At 37.8% G+C, this 23,328-nt stretch overlaps 1 protein-coding gene across 2 annotated transcripts in view; it reads right to left on the bottom strand.

The window, feature by feature from the left end:
* VWA8 (von Willebrand factor A domain containing 8) overlaps window positions 1–23,328 on the bottom strand; it is a 481,697-nt gene that overhangs the window by 163,362 nt on the left and 295,007 nt on the right. For both annotated transcript variants that reach the window (XM_049853196.1, XM_049853197.1), the window contains exons 27-34: window positions 21,611–21,719; window positions 19,638–19,776; window positions 16,781–16,980; window positions 7,899–8,012; window positions 6,768–6,832; window positions 6,011–6,136; window positions 4,167–4,276; window positions 2,999–3,153 (exon numbers count right to left, since the gene is read on the bottom strand). In XM_049853196.1, the coding sequence (XP_049709153.1) occupies window positions 2,999–3,153; window positions 4,167–4,276; window positions 6,011–6,136; window positions 6,768–6,832; window positions 7,899–8,012; window positions 16,781–16,980; window positions 19,638–19,776; window positions 21,611–21,719 (1,018 nt within the window). The remainder of the gene's footprint in view (window positions 1–2,998; window positions 3,154–4,166; window positions 4,277–6,010; window positions 6,137–6,767; window positions 6,833–7,898; window positions 8,013–16,780; window positions 16,981–19,637; window positions 19,777–21,610; window positions 21,720–23,328) is intronic.

Raw genomic sequence — 23,328 nt, 5'->3', positions numbered from 1 at the left:
AGTGGTTAATAGCTACAGCTGCCAACCAAAAGGTCAGCAGTTTGAATTTACCAGCGCTCCTTGGAAACCCTACGGGCAGTTCTATTCTGTCCTATAGGGTTGATTATGAGTCGGAATTGACTCACGACAACAGGTTAGGTTTAGGTTAGGTTACATCTCTTCAGTGAAGTGTCTGTTCAAGTTTTTATCCATTTTTAAAAAATGGGTTATTTGTTTTCTTATGGTTGAGTTTTGAGAATTATTTGTGTATTCTGGATATAAGTTCTTTGTCAGCTATATGACTTGCAAATATTGTCTCCCGGCCTGAACCTTATTTTTCCATTCTCTTAACAGAGTCTTCTACAGAGCTGAAGTTTTGAATTTTGATGAAGTGCAACTGATCAAATTTTTCTTTTATAGATTGTGCTTTGATACCATGTTTAAAAAATTTACCTATTCCCGGATCATCAGTGTTTTTGCCTGTGTTTTATGAATTTTATAATATTGTCTTATATCTATGATCCATTTTGAGTTAATTTCTCTATAAAGTATACAGAGACTATAGGGTCCCCCCCCATATAGGTGTCCAACTGTTCCAACACAATTGATTGAAAAGACTACACTTTACCACTGAATTGCTTTTGTATCTTTGTCAAAAGTCAATTGGCTATATTTGTGTGCAACTATTTACTGACTGTTTATTCTGTTACATTGATCTATGTGTCTCTCCCTTCATCAATACCAGACTGCCTTGATTACTACAGCTTTATAATAAGTCTTAAAATTGAGAAGTGTGATTCCTCTAACTTTATTCTTCTTTATCAAAATTGTTTTAGCCACCATCACCACGGAATTGTTTGGGTGCTTGAGTGTTGGAGAATGGAGAGAAGAAACAAACTTATGGAGGATTTCCACATTTCTCTTACTGAATTCTCTCATACTGTTTTCAATCTTATCATCCTTGCTTCTTCTTTTTTTTAATACTTATAGTTTCTTTGTTCTTGTCTTATCGTATCATATAAGGTACTCAGTATAGTGTTTAATAGAAATGATGGCAACGAGTATCCTTGTTTTATTTCTAATAGTAGAAGGAATGCTTTTAATGTTTCACTATTGAGGATAATATTTGCTGTACGTTTTTGTAGTTATTGGGAATTAGCTTAAGGAAGTGATAATAAATTTTTAATAATTTAAGTGCCTCTGATACCTCTATAAAAAAGTTAATAAGTATAGCAACCCCTTTAGTGGTAGTAATATGAAAATCCAAAATAAATTCACATAAAATCAGAAAGATATAATAGAAAAGATATAAGTTTGAGGGTCAGTAACGCTTGAGCTCAAATCCCAACTCCCACAATAATCTTTGTGACCTTGGGGACATAACCTCTGTAAGTTTCTGTTTCTTCGTCTGTAAAACCTTGTAAAATTGTTGTAAAATTTAATTATAATATATGAAAGGGCTTAGAATAGCACAGTACCTGACTATTGCATTATGGCCTGAAAAATATGATTGCTATCATAAAATGCTAAAGGGCTGCCTATCTGGCTCTAATCCTTCACTTAACAAATATTCATCGAATGTCTCCTGTGTGGTAGGTACCGTACTAATCATGGGGGGTATAGTTTGTAATTTATCAGGTAAGCTCATTATTTTTACAGGTTATAAAGGACTTCTACAGGGTTAATACAAACCGGTGACCTATACTCAGCTTTTCCTTTCTAACTTTTTATAGTAACATATATTCTATACTACTTTCTTCAATCAGGAGAAAGTGATCAGAAGATCAATTATTTCAGTAGCTCAATGTCAGGAAAACAGCTCCCGTATTCTCTCTATTGAGGAGCAGGCATTGTAGAAAGCCTATTAAACACATCCGTTTCACTCCCTCAAGGCTTCTGCAGCTATTGTACTCCAACACGTCTCATTCCCAGTAATATAATACTAGAGCAACTGCTTTTTACTTGATAATTAGAAAAGCATATGGCAAAGTCCTAAACTACATATTACCCACTGGGTTCTGGATTTCTAATGTCTCATGCTCTGAAGTACTCACAGTTCATTAACTACATTAAAATTTTAAGGCGGACCCCATATTTTTATCCATTAATGATTTTATCATCCCATCTAAAAGCTGTAAAGGAAATTAGGAAAATTAAATGTTTAATCAAAACACAGGGAGTTACATCTAAGGTTATTAGATGGTAACTTGAACTGAAATAACCTTAAAGTTCATTTCCCATTTTCTCCATCAGGAAATACGTGCCTAGTTGCATCCAATGTCAATCGGAAATAGCCTTTCCTTTACAGGTAACAGCACAAGGGACACGTAAGAGAGAAACACTCTGTTGCTACTATCACCATTTCTAGTATAATCTGGATGCTGCAAAGACATGCTAAATTAGAGTAAAACTCAAGTGAAAAGTGAATTTTTTAATCTACAGTAATGACACCCCAACAAAGTAAACAAAAAAACTCTTGAAGACTTGGTACATTATTAGTTTCAAATTGTTCCCCTGAGAGATTACATGAGCTCACACTAAGACAACATGATGTAGAATCACCATCAGCAGGTGAATCATTTAACTGTGTCACAGGAACTCCTAGGTATGGTGAATACTACTTTTCTCTTATTAAATGATATAATTACACTACACTTTAAATGTTCATTTAAAAAAAAGTAATGAAACTAAAGCCATTACCGTTGAGTCAATTCCGACTCATAGAGACCCTATAGCACAGAGTAGAACTGCCCCGTAGGGTTTCCGAGGAGTGCCTGGTAGATTCAAACTGCTGACCTTTTGGTTAGCAGCTGTAGCTCTTAACCACTACACCACCAGGGTTTCCATAATGACACTATATAGGTAGGAAGTATTTCTTTTTATGACTGACTTGGAATACAGACTTGATCTGAATGTTTACAAAAAAAATTACTACATTTTTACCTGGCAAACAGGTAGATTATAGGTCAAATTGATGGGAAGAAACATTTATTCAGAAATTAAAAAAACTGGTACTTACCAGGAGATCTGGGAAGCCAACAACTACTGTAGCGTAACTATTCTCATCTGAGAGGATTCGATTAGGAGAGGCAATCTTTTGTCCCACAGCTGAACTTAGATTTTCCGATGAAAGTTGATCACTTGAGACTTTATGAGGCACGCAGAGCTCTGTTTCTGAAAAGTGTCAGACAAGCATTGGACACCATATGCTCCTAAAATGCCCCAGGAATTAATTTTTTGCAAGTTTTAATTCTCACCAACTCAAAGAGAAAAACCCCAGGTTTAAAAAGCAAAAAAACAAAAAAACACTTCAAATTACTTTCATGGGCTTTCATCTGGGGTGGATTAACCAGTAAACAAGGTATGCACAGGCTTACTTGTGCTTACTTACTTATCTGTAGTGCACAATTTCACCTGTTTTTTTCCAAAGCAGGTGAAACTGTGCACTACAGTAAGCAAGCCCATGCGTATCTTGCTTATTGAGTACTCCATCCCGGGCTTTCATCTGAGAAAACTCAGTTTTTACAATCAAAGGCATCATCCCAAAGAGATTCCAAGTATTTACAGAATTCAAAATTTTATTAGCAACAAATATTATCATTAATAGCACCCCGCAGAAGAGATGTGAAACTCACTCAACCTGGTGTTGGCAATGGTATGTTTTAGATTATTTTCCTAAGTACTGTTCATTCCCTAAAATGGTGATGAATTAAATATATAAAAAGAAAAGAAAACTGTACTAACATGGAATCTAAATGTATATAAAAACTGTGATTTGTCAGCTGAAAAAAACCAAAGACAGAGATTACAGGAGTGAGTTTCAAAATGATTATTTGAATGATGGTAGATTTGTATTTACTACTGCTAAAGTGCTACCTGGAGCCCTGGTGGTGCAGTGGTTAAGAGCTACAGCTGCTAACGAAAAGGTGAGCAGTTCAAATCTACCAGCCACTGCTTGGAAGCCCTATGGGGTAGTTCTACTCTGTCCTATAAGGTTGCTATGAGTCAGAATTGACTCGATAGCAATGGGTTTGGTTTGGTTTGGTTTTGGTTAAGGTGGTGACTAAGCTTTTTCTTTTAGTATAAACTTAACAAAAGCTGATGCTATGGTGATCAGAGGAATAGGGGATGGTGTGTTTAAAAGCATACACCCACACAGCCAACGGCGCAGAGAACACAGTATTTACCTTGTGTGACTCCAAACCCTGTGCTAGGGGGCTCCTCCTGCAACACATGCAACTGGCAAACCCCACTGTCCTCAGATTCGATGTGCGCAGGCTTAGTTAAGAGGTATTTCCTGTAAACAGATGGAACACCTAAGGTAAGTGAAAAGCTTCCCTTTTTCTCATATTTGTGAGGCTAGACTAATCACAGTTTTTCTTCCCCCCAAAGTCTCATTTTTATATTCTGAGTAGAATTTTCTGTTTCAGAGTTTCTTCATGAAGCAGCAAACAACTTCTCAGCGCTGTATATAAAAAGCAGTGTATGCTAACAACGCAGGAATATGTGTGAATTAAAAATCCAACACTTCTGTAAGAGGGAGGGCTGTTAAAAAACAAAGGCAATACTAACGGGGCGTCTCACTGTTATCAATGAACCCTCTCTTGATGTGACTGTTGGGTCAGCCAGTAAGTGGGTGCCTAACCTCTGATTTGTGGCCAGCTATAGCACAGAAGCCCCTCATCACTGTAGTTCCCTGATCTATTTAGTTTCAAGATTCCTAACATACTTGTTGCCGTTGAATAGATTCTGACTCATAGCGACATTATAGGACACAGTAGAACTGCCCATAGAGTTTCCAAGGCTGTAATCTTTATGCAAGCAGACTGCCACATCTTTCTCCCATGGAGTGGCTGGTGAGTTCAAACTGCCAACCTTTTGGTTAGCAGCCAAATGCTTAACCACTGTGCCACCAGGGTTCCTCTAACACAAGCATATATAAACCCCAAGCCAAACCCATGGCTGTGGAGTCCATTTCCAACTTATAGCGACCTTATAGGATATAGCAGAACTGCCCCATATGGTTTCCAAAGCTGTAAATCTTTACAAACGCAGGCTGTTAAGTCTTTCTCCTGAGGAGCGGCTGGTGGGTTTGAACTGCTGATCTTTTGGTTAGCACCCAAGTGCTTTAACCACTGTGCCAGCAGGGAGTTCCTAAGCATATATAAACCAAAAAACCAAACCCTGTGCCATCGAGTTGATTCTGACTCATAGCGACCCTATAGAACAGAGTAGAATGGCCCCATAGAGTTTCCAAGGAGCACCTGGCAGATTCGAACTGCCAACCCTTTGGTTAGCAGCTGTAGCACTTAACCACTGCGCCACCAGGGTTTCCCCTAAGCATATATAAGTAGCCAGAAATCTTTTGTGACAGGCCTACTCTGCTTGTCAGCAGAGAGGACAGAAAGAGTTTGCACTTAGCTAATGGAACATAGCACACTGGGTGGTGGGGGGACTCAAAATTCACTGTGTACCCCTAAATATGTGCCAAGTGCTCTATAATGGCCCTTTCATGAAGAAGTGTAAAGTCCAATGGGGGAGGCAACATAAATGTAAACACATCCCAATAAGAACACATAAGATAAAAGGAAGAAGAAACTTCTAAGGGGTGGATTCTGTAAAGGTACCAAAAGACAACAGTTCTAGAATGAAGACTGTGGCCCTTTGAAGGGAGGATAAGCTGAAAACCAATTTTGAAGTATCTCCAGTTTGGCAAGAATGCAGTAAATTCCCAGTGTGCTAACAGGGAAAAGCTTGAATAAATATGGATCATACATAAAAGTTATTGCCTTTTTTACTGTTAATTTCAACTTCTTCCTCTGAAACACTTTTATAATTACTCTGAGAAGTGACATTTAACTTATTTTCATTTTCTTCCCTCTCTCCTTCTAAGTCTCATCTACAGAGACGGTGCCAAACACAGGCATTGTTAGAAGACAGACCTGAGGAAGACAGAACATAAGGACACTGGGTACCAGAGAAGTCTGAGCTATACAGTACAGTCCATTAAACACTGTGTAGATCCACCCACTGATTTGTTCTGTGCTCCACCAGAAGCCACTTGTCTTCTGCTACAAGGAAGACTGTCTTGAGGCTGATGGGAAGTGAGATGGTATGAGTTCGCCTTTCTAGAACATCCAGCACAGTGAGGCTGTTCCTGTAAAAGGCAAAGAAGAAAACTGAAAGGAAATGTAAGGATGATGGTTGAGTAAACTACAGTAAGATCACTTGGTGGTACATTACACAATATTTAAAAAGAATGTTTTTAAAACTAAGTAATAGCAGATAAAAAGCTAACTGTGAAAACAGATACACATGATCTGACTCTGTGAAGGTATGCATAAGAAGAAACACGAGGGAGCGAAACCCTACAACACTAGTGGTGGTTGTATCATGGAATTATGAGCACTTTCTTTCCTTATGTCTGTTTTTAATTGTTCTATAATGTGGGATGAATTGATTTTATAGTAAACATTTATAATTTGGTTACATTAGCTTTAATAAGCAGCCCAGTTGCTGTCGAATCAACTCCAACTCATGGCAACCCCATATGTGTCAGAATAGAACTGTACTCTATAGGGTTTCCAATAGTTGATTTTTTAGAAGTAGATCCATAGGCTTTTCTTCCGTGGTGTCTCTGGGTGGACTTGAACCTCCAACCTTTTGGTGAGTAGCTGAGCATGTTACTCATTATAATAAACTTTATAATAAACAAGTATAATTAAAACAGGAAATAGGATGGAGAAAGTAGCAACCTCAGTTTAAATTTTCTACAATAAAGAACTCACCCATTTTCTTTGTAGAATACTAGCCAGTTTTTGTGTGAAAATTCATTACACATTTTATAAGTTTCCTGAAGACAAAACAAAGCAAATATCACATTAAATGTGTCAGATGCAGGCACGCCTCTGCAGCTGCTGCCCCTTAAATAAAGTTCTTCAACCTGTAGAACATATAATTCTCAGAGAAGTCACTGTTTATGTACACCAAGACTCTTATGGTAACAGGGATTAAAGTATACTTCAAAGTTTGCAGTGAATTATGTACTAAAACCACTTTGGAATGGAAGTTTTAAAAATAATGCCAAACGCTGGTTAGAAAAAAACATGTTATTTGGTGAATTGACTGTGGAATTTACATCATAACATAAACCAAAAACGAAACCCATTGCCGTCGAGTGGATTGTGACTCATAGTGACCCTATAGGACAGGGTAGAACTGCCCCATAGGGATTCCAAGGCTGCATGTAAGTCTTTATGGGAGGAGACTGCCACATCTCTCTCCCTTGGAGCAACTGGTGGGTTCCAACCACTGACCTTTTTGTTTGGTAGCTGAGCACCTTAACCACTGCACCACCAGTGCTCCCTAAGACATAAATCATAGGCGATACTTTGTTTCTTAAATCTGAATACATTTATGATATTTTAAAATCTCTTTTTTTCACTGTCTTTTAAGACTTAAGTCTGCTGCCCTCTAGGCCCATTGCCTTTTTCTGAATCATAGAGTAACTTCTCTTGAGTTGGCTGAAAAATGTTTATTTACAGTTTTTATTTAGTAGATATGATTAGGTGTCTTGCTCATAGGCTCATCATATTAGCCCAAAACATAAATAAAGGTTATAGTCACTGCAAGATTAGAAATGTTATGAATACCATACTTGAATAGCTCATAATGTTTTATTATTATTAGATCAGTTCTGGCAAGTCTTTATGTGTGTATGATAGATACAAAATGAAACCACTGATATTTAAATATAAATACCTGAATAGCATTAAATCTAAAAGTACATAATAAGAGAATTCTTTTGTGCATTATAGCAAACAAAAGCCCCTGAAAGGGATGGGCAGGCACACGTCTTTATGGTTAGACAGCTACAGAAGACCCCTGGCAATCTGCCAGACAAGTCTGGTATTCCTTACAGCCTCCTCTTTGTTCCACCAGGAAGATCTCTTAGATGCAGTCTCTTCTTCTGAAGACAGGATGAGGCGACGAAGGGCGCGGCTAGTGGTATCTAACAACAGGATGACATTACTCTGGAAATAAAGATAATAGTGAAAAGCTCAAGGTGTGTTCTTTTTTTTTTAAAGCAGCATTCTCTTGGCAACCTGTGAATGAAGGTTACAGTGATAAACCAAAGGGAAGACAAAAATAATGAAATACTTAAAAGATACTGTTATGGACTGAATTGTGTCCCCCCAAAAGATAGGTTGAAGTCCTAATCCCTTGCACCTGTGAATGTAACCTTGTTCGGAAATAAGGTCATACTAGAGTTTTGGTTTTTGGGTAGAGTACTTACCCTGACTCTTATGAACTATCTAGTCTCTGTGGTGTCTTTATAAAAAGAGAAGACACACAGAGAGCCAGAGGGACGACAGCCATGTGAAGCCAGAAGCAGAGATTGGAGTGATGCTTCTACAAACCAAGGAACTCCAAGGATTACTAGGATCGCCAGAAGCAAGGAAAAGGCAAGGGAGGATCTTCCCCTAGAGCCTTCAGCAGGAGCATGGCCCTGCTGACCCCTTGATTTTGGACCTCTGGTTTCCAGAACTGTGAAACAATAAATTTCTGCTGTTTTAAGCCAACAAATTTGTGGTACTTTGTTACAGTAGCCCTAGGAAATTAATACAGATACCATGAAGATAGTAAATGATTTCTCTTAATGCAGAATTTAAAGTATTAGACAGTTTTATGAAGATATTTCAAATTATGAAATACAAAAGGCAATCTCTTTGAAGATTTTATATTACCCTTCTAAATACAGGCTTGTATAACCATAATTCTGCTCTATTATATAAAATTCCAATTCATAGTGACCCTATAGGACAGTGTAGAACTGCCCCATAGGGTTTCCAAGGAGCAGCTGGTGGATTCAAACTGCCAACCTTTTGGTTGGCAGTCAAACGCTTAACCACTGAGGCACTGAAAGATCATGCTGCACTGGCCGGGAATCAAACCTGGGCCTCCCATGTGGCAGACAAAAATTCTACCACTGAACCATTAATGATATTTATTATATAGGAATGAAAAAAATTAAGAGGATTGATAATTAAAAAGAGTCCATTCACTTTTATCGAAATTAAACTTGGAGAATGCTCTATTGAAAGCTCTTTTAAATAGTGCAGAATTAAATCTCATTTATCCTTTTCACAAATCCAAGTTCAATTCAGAAAGTATGTACATGATATAAAGAAAGGTCAGTAAGAAACTACCATGGGCCTCCAAGAACCTAGCCCTGTTTCTTTATCTTGAAGTTCACTGCACTTGAAGAGCTTTCGTAGCTGGTGGTGTAATGTACAAACAAGAGAGTTCTTCAACATTATTAATCACAGCTATTCAAATGAAGGAATAATTTCTCATTAATTAGGAGCATTTTTTAAGGGAAAAATATTCTTATAAACCTTAAGCCTTTAAATAAATAAAAAGAAGCATAGAAAATAAAAGCTTCAAATGAAGAAAACCAGAAAAGATAAAACCTTTTGAAGGGGTTCAAGGGAATTGATGTAGTTAAATTTTAAAGCTGTTTGAAGATTACACTAACCGGTTTGCAAAGTGACATCTGCAAGTTGTTCTTCAGACTTCATTGTTATGCAATTATCTTTTCTTTTTTTTTAATTTGGGGTCCCTCCAATAATCCTAGCCCTTATGAACTCATCATTACAAAAAGAAGAAAAAACACTCTTTTGAGGGAAAATAAAGTCACGAAGCACCCAAAGAATTAATACATACTTTGCAAAATACAGGAAACAGTAAAATATGAACCATTTGTTCAGTTATGCTATGGTATTTATTGGGCAGCTTAGATTTAAAGCACAATGGAGAATAAAAAGATGAATTAACCATGCCCCTTGCCCTCAATTAGATAATCTCCTTAGAGAGAAATAAAAAGAAATGTAAAAAGTTTCACCTGTAAGTCTGGCACCTCATAGTGTGGTTTCAAATCTATTTACAAGCTAATTTTATTGAAGTGCTCGAGAATTAAAACAGTGGTCACCCCACATAGTTTCCGTCACATACATTGTCTGAGTCCTGGCTGCGTTAAAAAAACAATTCTATTAAACATGTTGACTAAGCTTTCATTTTTCCATAAATATCTTCACCCTTAGAATGCACCATTTCGTATGATACGTAATTCTGCTTTAGAGTATTTGTTAGGAATGCTCCTTAAAAAATTAACATGTAATTTTAAAAAAAGCATTATTCACTGGCATTTGAAAAGTTCGAAACTGGTAACATCTTAAGAGTTTTCCTTAAGAAAAGGTATTAGTAGGTTAATTCATAAAGTCTCCATTGTAGATTAAATCTTTAAAAAAAAACTGATTGTAGTAAAATGTATATAGCACAAAAGTTGCCATGGTAACCATTTTTAAGCATATGATTCAGTGACAGATAATTACATTCATCATATTGAGCAATCATCACTGCTATTTCCAGAAGTTTTTTATCACCCCAGACAGAAACTCAGCTCCCCTTCAGCAGTAACTCCAATTTCCTCCTCCCACCCATCCCTCATAACCACTGTCCCTATGCACTTGGCTATTCTAGATATTTCATATGAGACCATACAATATTTGTTCTTTTGTGTCCAGCTTATTTTACTCAGCATAGGATCTTCAAGGTATATGTATGTCGTGGCATGTATTAGAACTTCATTTCTTTTTACAGCTGTGTAGTATTCCATTGTATGGATATACCACATTTTGTTTATCCATTCTTCTTTTGATGGACACTTGGGTTGTTCCTACATTTTGGCCATTGTGAACAGTGCTGTGATGAACACTGGTATACATGTGTTTGTTTGAGTTCCTGCTTTCAATTCTTTTGGATATACACCTAGGAGTAGAACTGCTGGGTCATACAGTAATTTTGGGGGCTGGGTGGTTATAGTAATTTTATATTTAACTTTCTGAGGAACCTAGATTAAATCTAGGAGGATCAGTCCCTGAAGAAGTACATCATGTTTGGTAAAGTATAGGGTCAGCAAAATAGAGGAAGAGCCTCAACGAGATGGACTGACACAGTGGCTGCAACCGTGGGCTCAAGCATAACGATTGTGAGGATGGCGCAGGACCAGGCAGTGTTTTGTTCTATTGTACACAGGGGCGCTATGAGTTGGAACCAACTCAACGGCACCTAACAACAACAGCATATTAAATCTATTTTGATTGAGAATTTATTTTTTACGGGCTAAAAGCATTTTTTATATAATAAATATGTACAACATTATCATTAATTCCTGGCAGCTAAGCAAATTGGGATAATATCAATTTTTCTAAACAAAAGACAGTACTAAAAATAGTAAGTTTTATCCCAAAAGATGATTAAGTAGAAAATAAGCAGAAGATGAAGCAGATAAGATTAAGTAGAAAAATAAGTCAGTACAGTTTTAAATTTTTCTTCCTTTTTTAGGGTTTATTACTTATATACTCACAACTTGGCATAAGTGAACTGAAAAGCTGTTATCTTTCTAAGTGATAGAAAACACACACACACACACACACAATTTCCAGCCATTGCTGTATTTAGAATGAGTTTTATAAGCAATTGGCAACATGAGGGAGTTCTGTTGCTCCATCCTTTTAGATGTTAATGGTTTCCTTCTGTAAATGACTAATGATATATTTTGTCTGAGTTTAAAAATAGAATTTTGCGTCACACAGGAGGACATGTAACTGTGGCTTTGGCATCTCTTTAAGGGGGGCAGGGAGGAGAAGCAAGTGTGCAATTTTATTATGTTTGTATCTGACTGGGAGAAATGTAACCTCTGGATGACCTCAATGTCCCCAAATCTGAAATTCTAAACTTTGTACAGATGTAATAAGTAATCTCATGGGGGGAGGGTTTTGTTTTTATTTTTTTTATTTTTAGGCATGGCAAAGTTTCCCTTTCCTCACTTAAGACTTTATTTGAGCAAAGAATTTTTGAACAACTTCTTAAAGTAACCAGGGAAAGGCATCTGTAGCAAAGCTTTATCTTAAAGGCAAGGGATAAACGAATTAATGGAAGTCCTTCTCTGCTGTGTTTCAGCTTCATTTTCAGTCAGGGCAACATGCAGAAGAAGGAAGCGATAGCATTAAGCTCATTTTTTAAATAAGCCTAAAACTATTTATCATTTGGTAAATTTTGCAGCTGCATCCTGTTCATTTGGAATTAAATGGGTCTTTTTTTTTTTTTTTTAGATCACAAAAGGGCCATACTATAAAATACACAGCTAAGATATCCTCTGTGGGAAAAGAAGCTGGTCAGAGGACAGGTACTGAGGGAAGGTATCCAGATGTGCTGTGTACATCTGCTCAGAGTACTAAGGTGGCTTTCTGGAAAACTGTTGAAACTATGGCCAAAGCATTAGTAAGGCAGCAAATAAGTGCGCAGGGTGGCAAGGTGTTGACTATGGAGCTCAAGCACATCTTTACAATGAAAAGTATATTTTCTTTGATGAAATCGTTATGGTCAAACAATATTAATCAACAAGGATGCCAAATAATTGAATCCTTTGAGAAAATAAAGCACTTGCGGAGAACGTAATAATCTGGTGTTTTGAAAGAATTTGTATATGTAAATTCGACAGTTAATTTGATAGCTAAAAATCTGGCAGGACTGACTGAATAAACAGGCTAAATTTAGATTCTCATCCACATCTTACTGGCTTACTGAACTAAATTTCACTGAGATATATGCTTTTTATGGCAGATTCTTCTGGCTATAGAATTTAATCCAATGGCACTGATACTTTGTTGGAAACCTGTAGGGTAAAAACTCTTACTCCAATCTGCTGAACACAAATTTTTAGTAGCAATATCTGAATATTTATAAGCTCTGCTTCTAGAAGAAAGTAAAAATGAAAAAAAAAAAAGTAAAAATAAAGCCAGAAAAAAAATCTTAACTCACAATTTATGATAAATTGAGACTCAGTGAATAAAAATAAAAAATAATAATAGTTGTCGTTGGGTGCCACTGAGTCGAATCTGACTCACCGAGTAGAACTGCTCCATAGGGTTTTCTTAAGCTGTAATCTTTACAGAAGCAGATTGCCAGGTCTTTCTCCCACAGAGCCACTGGGTGGGTTCAAACAGCCAACCCTTGGGTTACTGACATGCTACTTATACAATATTTTCCTCTTGATTAATTATAGTCTAAAAGTATTGTTTCTTGGTAACACTTTGCTTTCCTAGTAACTTAAAATACTTGTAAGTAACATTATATTTCTTTAACATTTTCCTATTACGAATACTTAAAAATTTTTCATCCTAAGCTTTTCCCCAAGTATCTGCAGTGAGGTGGGAGAGTGGATAAGTTTAATTATGGTGGGGCCAATCCAATTTGGCTTGAATCTCAGTTCCACTACATATTTGCTGGGCAAGTTACTTCAACCCTCTGAGCCTCAGTTTCCTCCAATGTAAACATGGCTAACAGCTGCCTCATTGGCAGTTGGAAGAATAACATGAAATAATGTACATAATATCCTACTGACACATTATCAGGGTTTAACCATTAATCCTCCTACTTGAGAAATTCATCACTTGCCTTACGAGATACCACATTCTTCTGGTTTATCCATTTACTTCACTGGACACTCACACCCAATCCCCTTTGTTGATTACTTCTTACCTCCTTTACTTCTTAATATATTAGTACCCTAGGGCTTCCCTTCTCTACCCACATTCCCTCCCTAGGTAACCTCTTTTAATCTCATGGCTTTAAATATCACTTATATGCCAATGACTCCCAAATCTACATTTCCTGTTCTGACCTCTCCATTGAACTCTGGACTCATCATCCACTTGGATGTTTAATAGACATTGCAAATTTAATAAAATATCTGCTCTTCCGTCCCAAACCTATTCCTTCCCCATCTCAGTTGACAACTCCATCCTTTCAGTTGCTCAGGCCCTAAACTTTGAAGTTGCCTTTGCCTCTACTTTGACTCATTCCATCCATCTCATCTGTTGGGAAATCCTTTTGTTCCTATGTTCAAAAGGGCACCAGAACCCATTGCTACTTACACCCTCCATTCTACCCCAAACCTGCAATCTCTTGCTAAGGTTTTTGCAAAAATCTCTTAAATAGTTTCCCATATTTTGCCTTAGCATCTACAGACTACTCGCCACAGTGCAGCCAGAGTAATCTTTTAAAAATATAAGTTAGATCAGATCATTCTTCTGCTCAAAACCCTGTAATGCCTTCCTCTTTCACTCTGAGGATGAGCCCAGAACCTTACAATGGCCTACACAGCTCTGTGCAGTCTGCTTCTCTTGCTTCAATCTAGTTCTTACCCCAACCCACCCAGTGACCTCTTTGGCTTTAGCTCATCTTAATCTTTCCTTCATTCAGCCTTCTCCACCACACTTCTTTAAAGAGGAAGAGGCATGCTTTAGCCTCAGGGCCTTTGCACTTACTATTCCCTTTGCGGGGGCAGGGGGGACACCCTTCTTCCAGATACCTCCTCTTCTCCTCACCTTCATCAAGTCTTTGCTTCTCAGTGAGCCAATCCCTGACCACCCTGTTTAAAATTGCAGTCTTCCTCCCAGTCTCTGTCTTACTCACCCTTGCTCCTCACCTTCTAACTTGATATATAATCTAATTATTTCTTGTACTTATTGTCTGCCGCAGTGTCACAGATAACACTGCGAAGAATGGGAATTCCAGAACACTTAATTGTGCTCATGAGGAATGTTTACAGAGATCAAGAGGCAGTTGTTTGGCCAGAACAAGGGGATACTGATTGGTTTAAAGTCAGGAAAGGTGTGGGTCAGGGTTATATTCTTTCACCATACCTATTTAATCTGTATGCTGAGCAAATAATCTGAGAAGCTGGACTATATGAAGAACGGGGCATCAGGATTGGAGGGAGACTCATTAACAACCTGCATTATGCAGACGACACAACCTTGCTTGCTGAAAGTGAAGAGGACTTAAGCACTTACTAATGAAGATCAAAGACCACAGCCTTCAGTATGGATTACATCTCAACGTAAAGAAAACAAAAATCCTCACAACTGGACCAATGAGCAACATCATGATAAATGGAGAAAAGGTTGAAGTTGTCAAGGATTTCATTTTACTTGGATCCACAATCAACAGCCATGGAAGCAGCAGTCAAGAAACCAAAAGACACACTGCTTTGGGCAAATCTGCTGCAAATGACCTCTTCAAAGTGTTGAAGAGCAAAGATGTCACCTTGAAGACTAAGGTGCACCTGACCCAAGCCATGGTATTTTCAATCGCATCATATGCATGTGAAAGCTGGACAATGAATAAGGAAGACTGAAGAAGAGTTGACGCCTTTGAATCGTGGTGTTGGCGAAGAATATTGAATATACCATGGACTGCCAAAAGACCAAACAAATCTGTCTTGGAAGAAGTGCGGCCAGAATGCCCCTTAGAGGCAAAGAAGGCGAGACTGCGTCTTACATACTTTGGACATGTTGTCAGGAGGGATGAGTCCCTGGAGAAGGACATCATGCTTGGTATTAGAGTACAGGGTCAGCGGAAAAGAGGAAGACCCTCAAGGAGGTGGACTGACACAGTGGCTGCAACAATGAGCTCAAGCATAACAATGATTGTAAGGATGGCGCAGGACCGGGCAGTGTTTCGTTTTGCTGTGCATAGGGTCGCTATAAGTCGGAACCGACTTGACGGCACCTAACAACAACAACAACAACATTGTCTACCACCCCCACCCCCATCCCCAACCAGAATAATCTCTTGAGGACAAAGATTTTGGGTTTTTTTTTTAACTGCAGTGTCCCCAACACTAAAACCTGTTGCCGTGAAGTTGATTCCCCAACACTAGGCACATGTAAATATTTACTGAAAGAATAATATGCCTAGTAAAGTACTTGGTAGATACTAGGTAGACAGTAGATACACATACACATTAGACCCTTTTCTATTGGTATAAAACCCAACACCCATTGCCATTCAGTCAATTCCAACTCATAATGACCCCACAGGAACAAGAGGAACAGTTCCGTAGAGTTTCCAAGGTTATAATCTTTACAGAAGGAGACTGCCACATCTCTCTCCTGTGGAGCAGCTAGTGGATTCAAACTGCTAACCTCTTAGTTAGTAGCTGAGTGCTTAACCACTGTGCCACCACAACTCCTTTCTGTTGGTATAGTACAAGCTCACTTGGACTTCTAGAGTTCTCACTAATTGAAACAGAGTCTGTCTTTTGATCTATACTTTCTGTTTGGAATTATTTTTAGCCCGATTCTAGGCCCCTGTAGTCTTCTTGAGTGCTGTCTTGGAATATTCATGATGGATAGAACTTGAGTATCAGTAGCTACTAAAGGATCTCAGTGCATTCCACTCAGTATATTTACATGGCTGACTCTACAAAAAGAATGTCATTCAGATCTCCGGTCAAATTTCATCTTCTTTAAGAAGAGATCTCTCAGCCCTCTTTTTAAAACTGTTCATTTGCCCAACTCTTCCCACCTCACGCCCATCACCCCCTAGGACTCCCAGTCCCGTTTCTAGATTTGAAATTGGCTTATTTAGTTGTTGCCTTACTTGTAGTCTATCTTTGAAAAAAAAAAAAAAAGCCACCTTCATAACAAACAATTATCCAGCCCAAAATGTCAATATTGCCAAGGTTAAGAAACCTTGATTTACATGTTTCAAGACTTAGAGGTCAAGTATAAGTCTCTGCATTTGAAGTACTGTTAAAAAAGCTCCTAACCCCTCCCTCCAGCCTCTCTCCTCCATCTCTATGAAAGCATATATTTTCAGTTATAGATTACACATCAACCTTGCCTTTTCCCTCTAATCGCAGCATAAGAGTAAGCCTGGTATGCGTTACCTGATGTTCATGGAGAACCACTTGACCTCTGAGGGGATTTCCCAGAGGTGCCACTGTCACAAATGGCTGCCAAACTCCACTGGCGGTTCTTGGGAAGATGTCATAAAGGTCCACAAAGTGGGCGCTCTTCCGAGTCATATCCATAAAGTGTAGAGTAACGGGATTGCATGTAACTACATACAGAGTGTTTTCATCATTTTCTGAAATGACAAAAAGGTGTTAATTTTGTGGAATGCAACAGATGTCCTGATAAGTCAAAAGACTCAGCAAAAACTGAATCATGAGGTTAAATACACAGTTGAAACTCAGAAGGTAATTTGTAGATGGATTGATTAGGGTGAAAAAGCCCATGAGAGGTCATTTAGTTCCTGCCCTAAACTAAGCAAGGGCCACATCTATCTATTCTAGGAAAATAAGTACCTATTTGTTCCCAAACGAATTCCACAATAACACCATTAAATATTTAACAATCCTCAGTGTCAGAAAATTCTTCCTTATACAGAAGCAAAGTACTTTGTGTTGCAATAAAGGTCTGTTTCTCTTGTTTTGTTGCTGGTTCAGATCAACAACAGTTGGTCAACAACTTCTACTCACTAATCTGTCATTTTCTAGGCAGTTACCAGATCTTTAGGCTTTTCTCACCACAAATAATTCCATTTTCTAAATCGAGCTCTGTGGACATGATTTTCCAAACTTTGGTTCGTTATTTGGGAATTTATTATAAAATTTGCCTTTTCGAACTTGCCTAGGCCCATTTTTTGACTCTTTATTCAAAAGTGCTCCTTCAACTTTAAAGTGCATAGGAATCACCTGGGGATCCAATGAAAAGGCAGATTCTGATTCCGTAGGTCTGGGTGAGGTGTCAGAGCCTGCATTTCCAACCATGCTGGATGCTGCTGGTTTGAGGCCTTCACTTTGATGAGCAAGGCAAGGCTCTGGACTATGTGTCCCATGATTTTTATATATGAACACCTTAAGGCAAGGAATTAAGCAGCTTTTGTGTCATAAATACTGTCAGCAGCACCAAGGCATCATTTTTAAGGCAAGCATGAAGTGTTGTTCAGTCTTTGGCCACAAAAAATTATATATACACACACACACACACATATATATATACCAAAACCTGTTGTTGTTGAGTCAATTCTGACTCATAGTGATCCTACAGGACAGAGTAGAACTACTGCCCCATAGGGTTTCCAAGCAGCCACTGGTGGATGTGAAATGTCAACCTTTTGGTTAGCAGCTGAGCTATTAATCACTGTGCCACCAGGGCTCCATATATTTATGTGTGTGTGTGTATATATACACCCCCCCCCAAAAAATACACACACACATATTTATATATATATAAATATGTATTTATATCATATATATTTATTTACAACATATAATCAGTTGCCGTCAAGTTGATTCTGACTCATGGCAAAGCATGCGCTCTACAGGGTTTTCAATAGCTGATTTTTCAGAAGTAAATCGCCAGGTCTTTCTTCTGAGGCACCTCTGGGTAGATTCAAACCTCCAATCTTTTGTTTAGTAGCCAAGCATGTCAACCGTTTGTACCACTCAGGGACTCCAGAAGATTCCTACGCACTTTAAAGTTAAAGAAGCACTAATATGAACTCTCTGTCTATATATATATATATATATATATATATATCTGATTTTAACCTAACAAAATGCTCTTTTCTCTCATAAATGCAAAGAATAGGTTAAAAAAAACAACTTGCAAATGTGGCCAGTATTGAAGTAGAGAATTAAATTTATACCAAGGACAGCCAATGAGTTTCATTTTTCAGTGCCCACTCTGACTGACTAGCAGCAACTGCCTGGAATGTTGTGTTGAGAAGAATTCTCAGACTCTGACCAGCTTTAATGAGGAAACTGCCGCAACTGATTAGCCCTGCCTGCCGTAGACATGGGGCCATAGACACGGGGCAGAGGACGACAGCACACTTTGTTTTTGTTAGGTGCTGTCAAGTAGGACTGCCCTATAGGGTTTTCTAGGCTGCAGACTTCATGGAAGCAGATTGCTAGGTCTTTCACATTTATTTACAATCCCTAAATACTAGACAAGGACCAAAGTTCAGACTTTATCCTGAACGTCGCATACATTCTCTCTACCAGTAAAGGTAAAAAATCTGGAAAAGAGGACCAATCTGTTAGGGAAAAACTTGTAAATTTTTTTTTTAAAAAAAAAACACGAATTCTTACTCAAAATAGGCAATTTGGGGGAACAAACAATATTCAGAGAACTTCTAGGAACAAAAGCCAGCTACTGATTTTTCCCTAAACGATCCCCATCTTAGTCCTGTTAACCTCCCCATCCCCACTTCTGTTTATATCACCTTGGTAACTGACACTAACTGAGGAAGGTCTGCCAAAAGTCGCCCAGGGCACCCTGCATGAATCAGTGGGTAGTGGCAACAGTTCAGAGATGTAGATGCCAAGAATCCACACCCTTTATTTGCATTCTTTACAATGAGAAGTTTTAGTGACTCTGAGTCACTCCAGCCCTGCAATCACCAAACCAGAATCCAGCCAAAAAAAATCCAACGTTTTTCCTTTTTCTTTCCTCTTTCTATTTTTAACACCCAGCTGGGTGTGTTTAACTTTGTGCTACAATAGTAATGAGAAACAGACATATGCACACAAACCCAGCCGTGCTTATGTGGATTCTACAATAGCATTTTGTTAGGTTATTACAGGAAATTAGTTCTAAATTATATATAATTGCTATCTGATCTAAGAATGACAGTCCCTGAGTCTATCATAGACTTCCGGATGCCTAGAGATTATTTTAATCCCTTGAAAAAAAATCTGTGCAGGAAGGAAAAGTCAAAAGTATAAGCTGACATACCCTGCGATGTAGCGATGTCACAGACTAAGTTAATTTCATCCAGCGGTAACTTCCAGGAGGCACATTCTTCAGTAAAAGTGAGAGACCTTTCTTCATGTCTTTCTATTGGATACTCCTGTATGTTTATAAGCACTGGACCCTACAATAAGGTAGTTATCTGAGTTAAAAAATTTGAGTAGTCACCAAAAGAGAGAAAAGCTGAAGTTCTTCCAAATTGTAGAATCAGAATTCAAGCATTCCTGATATATCTCGTCTCATTTTGTTTTCTGGCATGTTACTTATAACAATAATACCATATACTTGTGTTTATAAATGCTTTCACATGTGCTATCTTATTTCTCTCTCTCTTTTCTTCTTACTCACAAAATACACCATTACTTCATTCCTTCCTAAATCAAGAGCCAGTTTTGAACTCCAAGTACCAGGATCCAGAGCTGTCCAAACCAGGAAAATAATTTGTAAAAGAATGAACCAGGGCCTGATGTATTTCACTGTGAAGGATGATTATTTTCCAGCTTTAATAAGACTCAAAAATATGATAATATTATATAGAAATGTAAGGGCTGAACCTGGGTCTTTGAAGTAAAATGTAGAAAATGTAACATTTGAATTAAAAAAAAATGATAACCATTAGTGTTGCTTATTAAAGGTAAAGTATTTCACACATGGTGCTAACTGTTCAATCTAAATATGAGCAAGAGGGATTTAATTCAATAATGTTATGGACATTAGTATTGGGTACTTATATATCACTTCTGGAAGAACTATGTAGATTTAACTGAAATTCCAATGATCTGCAAACAAAAACCAAACCCAGTGCCATAAAGTTGATTCTGACTCATAGCAACCCTATAGGACAAGCACGACAGCTGTCCCATTGGGTTTCCAAGGCTGTAATCTTTTTGGGAGCAGACTGCCACATCTCTTTCCCTCAGTGGCTCATGGGTTCAAATCGCCAACCTTTTGGTTAGCAGCCAAGTACTTAACCACTGTACCACCAGGGCTCCTCGCATGCTCTACAGTCCTTAATTAATTAAAAATATTTGGGCTAGATACGGACTATGATGGTATCTCTACCCATCCCTTTCTATCTAAAAACTACTTTCCTCAGCTCCCTTGCCGCAAAGGTCCTGGATGTGATTTAGGTTTTGCCAATGAACTTGCATGAGATTTGGATGGCAGAATAGAAGCAGTGGCCATCTTCCCGCAGCTACACCTGACAAGGAAGCTCTGACAAATTTGAGCAGCCAGATGCCATGCTTACTGCAGGAGCTGGCGAACTATGAAACATGGCCATACTCTGGTTTTAATGTATTGTCTATGGCTCCTTTTGCAGTAGTTGCAGCAGAGTCCATACAGCTACAGAGCCTAAAATATTTACTATCTGGCCTCTTACAAAAAAAGTCTGCCAACTCTGGTCTTCTACCTACCTTAAGCACTGATTTGAATCTAGAAGTTCGCTCGCAACCCTCTGACTTCTGCCCCTCCTGCCCTTTCTAACTATTTTATAAGTACCTAATTTCTCATAGTAAATCCCTTTCTGTTTAAAGTACCTAGAGTGGTTTCTATTGCAACTAGTGGCTGATATTCTTTTCCTTTAACTTTCATGTGAAGACAGCCTAGCAACAACGTATGGCTAAACAGAGGCTGAAGACTCAAAAAGCATAACATTTTAATCACATTTAATCACATTTTAACCATATAAAGTGGAGGCAATTATCGTGGAGTAACTGTCCCAGGAAAATATACAACATACCCAACTCTCTTGAAAAACAAGAAATTCTATCTGGCCGCTAGGAATAGGAAGAGCCCACAATGAGTCCCTCAGAAACCAGATTGGCTTGAGAGAGCAGAAACTAAATCTTTTCCTAAAACAACATCAAAACAAGTCATTTCTGAGATGGTATGGATTTTTTCCAGGGAACATAGAGAAAAATGTTAACATTTAATGAAGAAATAATAAAGATGTCAACCTTTATGTCTATATGACGAGTTTCAGCTGGGCACAAAAATTTTTGCATTCCACTTCTTGACTGACCAGTTGTCCAATAGCCCATGAATGTCTGCTCTGGCAGAGGCAACCTGTCAAGAACGGTTTGAAAAATAAACATTTCTTCTGTTTATAAGACATAAAAAAAAAAAAGGGAAAGAATAATGAGCTATCTGTTATCAACTACACAAATAAATTTGAAAAATGCTCTGCTTAAAAGTGAGTTATACTTCATTTTATTAAAAGAGACTTGAAAGCAGCAACACAAATAAACACACGTACACCAATGTTCACTGCAGCATGTTTCATAATAGCCAAAAGTGGTAACAACCTAAATGTCCATCAACTGATGGGCAATAAACAAATTGTGGCATATACATACAATGGAATTTTACTCAGCCATAAAGAGAAATGAAGTTCTGATACACAATACAACATGGACAAACCTTGAAGATATTATGTTGAGTGAAACAAGTCAATCACAAAAGGACAAATATCGTATGATCTCACTTAAATGAAATACCTAGAATAGGCAATGTTTTGACATCAAAGTTTAACAATGTTACCAGGGGCAGGAGCAAGGGGGAAAGGGTGAGTCATTGTTGAGGAAGCATTGAGTTTCTGTTTATGGTGATGGAAAATTTGGCAAAGAATATTGGTGATGGTTGCACAACATGACTGATGTAACTGGTGTCACTGAATTGGACATGTGAAAAATGTTTAAATAAGAAATGTTGTGCTATGTATATACTTACAACAATTTAAAAAAAAAAAACCAGGGAACAACAGAAAAGATGGTCTACAAAATCATGTTTACAATAAAGTTTAAGAAGAAAACTATTTCACATTTCAGAAACTCAGAAGGTAAGATCCTATTCTATTTTTACCTTAAGAGGAAAAATAATTAAGGTTTACATTATTTTTCCTTGAATTGAGAAAATATTTAGCAATTTCACATCGAAATTCCTGGTAGAGTATAGAAAAGACATTTGGAAAAAATATTAGAACAATCTATCAATTTTTTCAGTCTGTTCTTTTTAAAAAAAAAGTTTTTATTCTTTTAAATTTGGAGTTAGATAATAAATAGGACACATTAAAAAGCCAGTTGCCATTGAGTTGACCCTTATTCGTGGTGACCCCGAGTTAGAGCAGAACTGTGCTCCACAGCGTTTTCAACAGCTGTGACCTTTCAGAAGTAGATCACCAGGCCTTTCTTCTGAGGTACCTCTGGGTGGACTGGAACCTCCAACCTTTCAATTAGCAGCTGAGCACTTAACCATTCACATAAGTGTGCCTCTTATCCCTGAACACACCTGTGTAACCAGTACCTAAAGAAACAGACCACCAGCACCCAGAAGCCCCTCGTGACCACTTTGTCATTACCCTCACCACAGGGAACTACTATCCTGACTTCTAATAGAATCTTTTTGTGCTTAGATTCCCTTTTAAATTGACTTTTAAATACAGTGATTTGCCAAAGCAAATATGGCAATGCTGAAGTATAAAACCACAGACAAATTACTGAGAGTAAAGCCTTTACTTTTAAATCGAACTATCTTTTCTTTAAATCTTAAAAAAAAAAAGTAACCATTGATTTGTCATTTAATGCATAATATAGTTCTCATTTCATGCTAACTTAAGGCAAAAAAAATGGCTCAGAGTCAAAAGTTTTTTAAAATTTGGATACAAATTAAGATGGAT

Source organism: Elephas maximus, chromosome 14 (assembly GCF_024166365.1).
Source record: "Elephas maximus indicus isolate mEleMax1 chromosome 14, mEleMax1 primary haplotype, whole genome shotgun sequence".
NCBI lineage: Eukaryota > Metazoa > Chordata > Mammalia > Proboscidea > Elephantidae > Elephas > Elephas maximus.
The sequence above is the reverse complement of the archived record's forward strand: the minus strand, read 5'-3'. Positions and strand labels throughout refer to the sequence as shown.